At 37.4% G+C, this 7,867-nt stretch overlaps 1 protein-coding gene across 9 annotated transcripts in view; it reads right to left on the bottom strand.

Annotated features, from left to right (window-relative positions):
* Positions 1–7,867, bottom strand: part of LOC107007268 (WD repeat-containing protein 91 homolog) — a 28,934-nt gene that overhangs the window by 10,399 nt on the left and 10,668 nt on the right. For all 9 annotated transcript variants that reach the window (XR_003575479.1, XM_027913400.1, XM_015205819.2 and 6 more), the window contains exons 7-9: positions 5,739–5,841; positions 5,502–5,596; positions 5,330–5,392 (exon numbers count right to left, since the gene is read on the bottom strand). Coding sequence is in view for 8 of the 9 variants with exons in the window: in XM_027913400.1 (XP_027769201.1) it covers positions 5,330–5,392; positions 5,502–5,596; positions 5,739–5,841 (261 nt within the window). In the remaining variant the exon portion in view is untranslated. The remainder of the gene's footprint in view (positions 1–5,329; positions 5,393–5,501; positions 5,597–5,738; positions 5,842–7,867) is intronic.

The following is a 7,867-nucleotide window of genomic DNA, read 5'->3' as shown; positions in this document are numbered from 1 at the left end:
TATATATATATATATATAAGTGGGAAGCTCCTAAGCTCAAAATTGGATTACCATTTTACCCTTCACTAAATACTATTTCTACTCCTTTTTTATGTACAAATGTAAAAATATATCTCAATAACTAATTAGATAATCAATTTTGAAGTATTCAAACGTGCTTTAAAGACGTAATGGAAGATAAAAATAAATTCAAGATGAATGAAATAACTTGCAGTGAGTTACTAGGTGGAAGTCCAAGCATTTCTAAACCGCTTCTCTTTTTTAGTTTCAAGCTAAAGAATTTGAAGAGTTCCCATTGATAAAACTATAAATACTCCAACTTCATCTACAGGAGATACAACCAGTTTCTAAGTATTCGTCTTAATGTTTTATGTTGCTCTTTGATATAATTTTTGCATAGGGTGGAAAATGACTTTCGAGTTCCGCTTGACTCTCCAATGTTCCCTTTATGGATTTGATACATTAGTCTTACAAAAAAAGCCTGTTGTGGATAGGAAGGTTGGATTTTCAAGAGTTCTTTTTTGAGAACGGTAAAGTTGTGTTCATCAGCAATGAGGGTCTGCTGGCAACCAAACGAAAAATTCCAAGGCAAAGTAGTCATGATTACAAAGAGCCTAGGAAATCTACTAACTGATCTACTTCATATATACCCGCTTCTTACACCAAAAATATAGAGTATTAATGCAGCTTTCTTTTACTTTCTGCATTGGGTTAGTAAGATTCTTAAAACATGTATTGTTACTTTCCTTCCAAATAGACCATCATATTCAAGATGGAACTAGATTCCACCATCCTTCCTGTGTTTTACTTCACCCTCTTCTCATCCAACAGCTTAGTAGGTCTGCAATTATGCTAAGGAACCACCCAAGGATCTTGGATAAGGCTTTGAAACATATACCATATCTGGGCCGTCACTCTTCAGTGAAGGAACTAATGGTTTGTTTCTTTCTTTTCATGGCAGAAGAAGTACCTAACAATCTGAAATACTATTTTTTCAATCTCTCCCGAGTCAGGCATGCTTTTCTGCACACCGACCATGTGAAACACTATCTTGGTTGGAGTGCTGGACTTCCAGATTTGTTTCCAAGGTCCAAAAATGCCACCGGATGCATTGCCAGGTCTCTTTAGTACATTCTTCCAACAGAAAATTCCTCATCGCTATCACGTTTCCATATGATTGCATCAGGATTAGTGTTGAGTCCCGGAAAATCTTCCAACCTTTGCAGTAACTCGACCACTCTACCACTTCCCAGTTATTTAAGAGCCTCCTAAAGGTTATATTCCACCCTTGTTGAGACTACATCTCAAGGTTGTTACAAAACGAGTACAAATCTGCAAAGTCCTCCATGAGGGAGTTCTGTCCTATCCAACTTGTCTTTCCAAAAAAAGGATCCTAGTCCCCTCACCCCCCTTGTGGCATATGTTACCAGCTAGTTTTGGCCATAAATTTCTGATAGACATCAAAACTGAGACCCAATAGGTGATGGTCACAATGTTTTTTTTTTTAGCAAGGTAAAGTTATATTCCTCAGCAATGTGGGTATGTTGTCAACCATCAAAAAAATTACAGTGCAAGTAATCGTAATTACAGATAGCCTAAGAAGTCTACTAGTTGTTCTACCTCATCTATACCCTCTTCTTTACACCAAAGATATAAAGTATTAAATGCATTTTTCTTTTACTTTCTGCATTGGATTAGTAATATTCTCAAAACATCTATTGTTTCTTTCCTTCCAGACTGACCACCATATGCAAGAAGGAACTAGGCTCCACCATTTTTTCTGTTTTTTACTCCCATCTCTTCTCATCCAGCAGGTTAGAAGATCTGTCGTATGCTCAGGCATCACCCATGGTTTTTGGATGAGATTAAGAAACATATACCACACCTGAGAAGTCACTCTACAATGGAGGAACAAATGGCTATTTATTTCCTCCTTTTCCTTGCAAAAGAAGCATCTTCAGACAATCTCAAAACCTCTCTTTTTCAGTTCCTCCTGAGTGAGATATGCTCTTCTACATACCTTCCATGTGAAACCCTTAAACTTGGTAGGGATATTAGATTTCCATATTTGTTTCCAAGGTCCAGGGATGTTCCCAGGTTGTGAGATCAGATTTCTTCTGTACAATCTTCCAACTGAAAATTCTCCATCCCTATCGTGTCTCCATCTGATTGTATCAGGCAGTGTTTTGGGAAGCGAGAAGCGGAAAAAAGCGACGAGGGCTTGCTTCACAGAAGCGAGAAGCGTGAAGCGAAGCGCGCGCTTTTTTAAAAAAAAGCGACATTTAGTATAAAAATAAAAAAATATTAAATAACTAATTAGAGGTAATATAGTTTTAGATTGAAAGAAATTACATAGGCAAAAATACACATAAGTCATAACATATAAAACAAAAAATCAAAAACATAATTAAATCACAAAGATTCAAACTCCTATTCTTCAACAAGGCTGCTAGACTGATCACAAAATTTAAAAAAAAAAAGCAAAAGAATTGAAAAAAAAAACAGAGGAGGCAGCAGTCAGTAATTAGAAACAGACCAGGCAGCAAAGATGAAGAAAAGAAGAGAAGAAGAAGAAAAAACTAGAGTAGTCGAAACTCAGAGAGATGAAGAGATGAAGCACAGGCGAAGATTGTATATTTCAGGAGAAAAGAAACTCATAGAGATGAACTAATAAACATTAGCTAAAAAAGAGATGAACAAAAAGTTACCTACAGTCGCGGTCGAGGTTGAAGAGAGAGGAGCCTCAGTCGAGATCGTCAGGAGAGAAAGAAGGGAAAGAAATATTGTGAAAGAAGAGTCGCGAGGAGAGAAAGAAGGGAAAGAGTCGTGAAAGAAGAGTCGTGAGGAGAGAGAAGGTTATATTTCAGATTATTTTTTTAAAAAAAAAACCTAGTTTTTTAAAAAAAAACCTAATGGTCGCTTTTTTTATAAAAAGCGCGCTTTTGCCTTAGGGTCGCTTCTCGCTTCTTCATCTGAAGCGAGAGATTTTTTCAGATCGCCTCGCCTCAAGATAAAAAAGCGCATAAGGGTCACCGCGCTTTTCTGCGCGCTTTTCACAACACTGGTATCAGGGCTGGTATTTAAACCAGAGAAATCATACAACCTTTGTAGTAGGCTGGCCACACTCTCAATCTCCCAGTCATTTAGAAGCCTCCTAAAGATGATATTCCATCCTTGGTTAGTTCAGGTCTCCGCAATGGATGCTTCAGGATTGTCACAGTCTCACAGAAAGAAAATAAATATGGAAAATCCTCCATGAGGGAGTTCTGGCCGATCCATTTGTCTTTCCAGAATAGATAACCTATGCTCCCGGACAATTTAGGCCATAAATTTCTGATAGTTCTCCAAACTGAGACACCATAAGTGTTAGTCACAGTGTTGGTTGTCCATTGCTCAGTCTGTCCGTATTTGCTGAAAATAACATCCTTCCAAAGAGGATGATCCTCTTTACCAAACCTCCACAACCATTTTGATAAAAGACATGTTTTACAGCCCCAAGTTCTTAACACCCAGCCCACCAGCTTTCTTACTAAGTTGTACAGTTTGCCATTTGACCAGGTGAATACCTTTTCCTTCCTTGTTACCCAACCAGAGGAACTTCCTCATCAATTTATCCAATCTCTCCTCCACTTTCGCAGGTAGGGGGAAAAGGGACATAACATAAGTTGATAGGGCATCCAGGACTGCATTGATCAATGTAATTCTTCCTCCGAAGGAAGGACATTGTGTCTTTCAGGTGGCTAATTTTTTTTTTGTCTTCTCCACTACTCCATCCCATATCTCTAACTCTTTGTGGGTGTTACCCAGTGGCATCCCCAGGTATGTAGTCGGCAATTTCTCTACTTTGCACCTCAAAATATTTGCCAGGCACTGAATATTAGATACATCTTTAACTTGGAACATACTACTCTTCCTCCAATTCACAGAAAGCCCTGACACTGCCTCAAGAACTATTAGGATTATCCTGATGAAACATACCTGCTCTTCCTTGGCCTCACAAAAGATCATAGTATCATCTGCATAGAGAAGATGGCAATGAAAAGGTAAGGGGAAAAAGGATCACCTTGTCTTAGTCCTCTTTCTGAGGAAAAAAAACCAATAGGTTCTCCATTCACCAAAACAGAGAACCTAGCAGTTTTAATACAAAATTCTATCCACTTCAACCATTTTTCTCCAAACCCCATTTGTTTCAAAATATTGAGAAGAAACTTCCAATTCACATGATCATAAGCATTCACAATATTAAGCTTACACATGATCCCTGGGTTTCACCTTTGATCCCTGATCACGATGTTGGAGGTCAATGAATCAGTTTGTCCATACTTGCAAACGATAACATCCTTCCACAGAGCCTTCCCCTCTTTACCAAACCTCCATAGCCATTTTGACAGTAAACTCCTATTTTGCAGACCTAGATTCTTAATGCCAAGACCTCCAATTTCTTGCTTAGTTGAGCAATTTGTCATTTGACCAAGTGAGTGCCCTTCCTTTCCTTGTTCCCCAACCAAAGAAAATCTCTCCTTAGTTTATCTAATTTATCTTCCGCTTTAGCAGGTAAGGGAAAGAGAGACATACATAAGTAGGGAGAGCATCTAAGACAGAATTGATCATTGTTATTCTTCCTCCCAAAGATGGGTATTGTGTCTTCCAGGTGACTAACTTTTTCTCAGTCTTCTCCACAATTACATCCCATATTTTTAGTTCTTTGTGGTTGTTACCCAGTGGCATCCCTAGATATGTAGTTGAGAACCTAGGCCAGCAATGCCATCAGGTGCTAGCCACACTGAGAATCTAGGCTCAGGACGTGAGACAAACCTTCGAATCTGGTCAATCTATATGATTCTTGTGCATTGAGATTCTCTTTCTCCTCTGCTTCTACAACAACAATTCATGATTGGCTCCTATAAAATGGACATTGAAGCCATGATTGCATGCCCAAGAAATACTTTTAATCTTGTTAGGGATATGTATACCCATGTAGGGATAAGTGTGAGATTTCAAGAACCCCAACACTTCTTAAAGATGAACTATTTATTAGTATTGAAATTAGATGGACCTAAACAAAGAAAACTAGATACCGAGAACTGTAGCCTGCACATACTAGTTATTAATATAAGAATTTTCGGTTCACAACTATTTCTCTAAAATTGCTTAAAGCAGAGGAATTGTAACAAAAAATGCTAAGCTACAACTTCTACATAGCAGGACATCAAAGTTATACATTCTTAAGTTATAACTTATACATATCAGGACATCAAGATAATAGATAGAGTTTTAGATCAAAAAGTACATGGAGAAAGTACAAGAGAAAGCTAGAAGTACAAGTTACCATCTCGAAGCAGCAGCAGATACGAAAATTGGCTCCACAGGGCTGCATTTTAAATCCAACACGCTGTATCCAGGAAAACATGAAATGAGAAGGATAAAAGAACAAGTAAGACGGTGTCCAAGTATTTCATTTTTTCAGAAAGAAGAGAGTAGATCCCATGAGTGTGAGGAACCTTGGGAATGCTTCTGTGCAACTAAGATCACAAACAACACGTTTAGCATCGACATTCCATGCTTTGATTCCTCCATCAGCTGTGCCTATGAGAAGCTTTTCTCAAGATGAAAATTAGTTCCAGAAGCTTTAGAACTAATCCAGTAATGAAGCTAGCAAATATACCAATTAACATGAAAAAGAAACAAGAACCATGGAACCTAATAATGTATGTCTACTATATCGATAGTGTCTATACCAGTCGGTCAGATTTGCACTCCCACTCAAGTGACATGATCTCTGCCCCACAATAGATGGTTGCATTTCTTGATGTTGGTGCTGATGAGTCATATGTCCATATCCTTCATCAGAATACATTAATATCAATACAAGATCAGGATCGCATGATTTTTTGGCAAGTCAAAAAGTTCCAATGACATTACACCAAGATGGTGTCACTCCACAGAGTGTGGATATACATCAAACCCCGCAAAATCTAATCATCTATTTCTATACTATTTCCTTCTACTCCAAAGAATGACAGAATGAAGACTGATCCCAGAGAAAAAATCAAATGAAAAACAATGGAGCTCTTAAATTTCCTCATAGAATTTTGTTCAACCTTGAAAATTCTATTAATCTCTCTCTAAATTAGCCAAAAAGTACAATGACAAGTATACTTGCATAGTTCTTTATTGTAGCCTCCAGCTTTTTCATCCCACGGCTAATCATAAGTGTTATCAAAGGCGCGCTTAAGCCCTGAAGCGAGGTTCAAAACGTGTGGAACGCTTCGCCTCGCTTTATGTGCGTTTCAGTGTCATCATCAAGGTTCTAAGGAAGATGTTTCCTTGCCAATAAGCCTCGTATGAAGAAGTGACACTAAATAATTGATAATTCACTTTATCATAAATTTTTTTCCCAATTTATTTGTCATTCATGTTAATAATTATTAGTCTTGGACCATATATATGTGTGTGTGTGTGTGTGTATATATTTTCTTTTCCCCTTTGCGCCTTTTTTCATTAAAGCCCACGCTTTGTTTGCGTTAAAAGCCCTCACGGACCTTAGAGCTTTTTTGCGCTTTTCGCCTTTGATAACACTGATCATAACCTTGCATTATTCTAGGAAAATCCCAGTCAATTAACATGGAGAAGGAATTGGCACTTTATTTAGCAAGTATTCAGCAAAGAGTTTAAAAATGCTCTCAGGCACATTTTTCAACTTTGTTATTTTTAGACGTTTCTGAAATTCACTCTCTAGGGGAGAAATTCTCTTGCTGCTCTGACCGGACTTTTCAATAGATATAGGAAAATGGAATTTCTTATATTGCAGGGTATAATTCCAAGTGCAACACCTTGAGTAATCATTAATGAAAGTAATAAATTACTTAAAACTCAATGTTGAACTAATTGTACTAGGACCCCAAGTATCAAAATGAACTAAATGAAAAAGAGACTATGCATGATTATTAGGACTCGTGTGTGCTTCCCCAATTGACATGACTCGCAATCTAACTAAGATAATTTGGATAAGCTAGGTACCATCATGTGAAGTTTGGATAAACTAGGGTGTCCCAATCGTCTGTAGATTAATCCTGGAGAGTCGAAGATTGCACAAACTGTAGTGGACTTGTGAAAACTAAGATAATAATGTCCATCTGACTCATGCCCTTTCCCAATTATCCTTCCTGTACTAAGGTCTTGTATAACAAAGAAGTCATGAAACGAAAGAAGATGAAACAATTTAAAGTCTTAGCCTCCCCATAGTTTCCCTTAGCAATCTATCAACCTCCCCATACTGTTTACATCAGTAGATCTTTGATGGGAAACAGTTCAATTAATCCCCTCAATATGTAGTGGGACTTTTAACCAGTTTCTGAAAGAGAAGTCACACAATACTTCATCTCCTTCCTTGACATCTTATTCAGCTTTATAGTGTTATAGAATTTTAGGAGTTGTACCACCACACAAAACATCCAACCAAAATAAGACATCTACTATTAACGAATGCAAAAGTAATGAAGTTAAAGAACTTCTCTTTAATCCTTCACAATTCCTTACCACACACTAGTTTCATATGAGGTGGTGATACCCTCACAGGATCACTTTATCAACTACCCCTATATTTTCCTAAATCATCATTTTTCACATGACTTGGTCTTCATGTGAAAACATCCATAGTTGTTTGGTAACACATTCTTTTTTCTTCTTCTTTTTAGAATGAAGGTTTGGTAATATTTACCTTACCTACCAAAGGTAATCCTCCTTCTCCCTATGTTCCATCAATTTAAATATCCTATATCACTCATCAACTTTTTAATTCCTTACAAAAATATGACAAGGAGCAGCAGTACATTGGATTCTAGTCGGAACAGAATTTATGAAGAAA

This window comes from Solanum pennellii, chromosome 12 (genome assembly GCF_001406875.1).
Source record: "Solanum pennellii chromosome 12, SPENNV200".
NCBI classification, from domain to species: domain Eukaryota; kingdom Viridiplantae; phylum Streptophyta; class Magnoliopsida; order Solanales; family Solanaceae; genus Solanum; species Solanum pennellii.
Note: the sequence above shows the minus strand (reverse complement) of the source record. Positions and strands in the feature narration are given on the sequence as shown.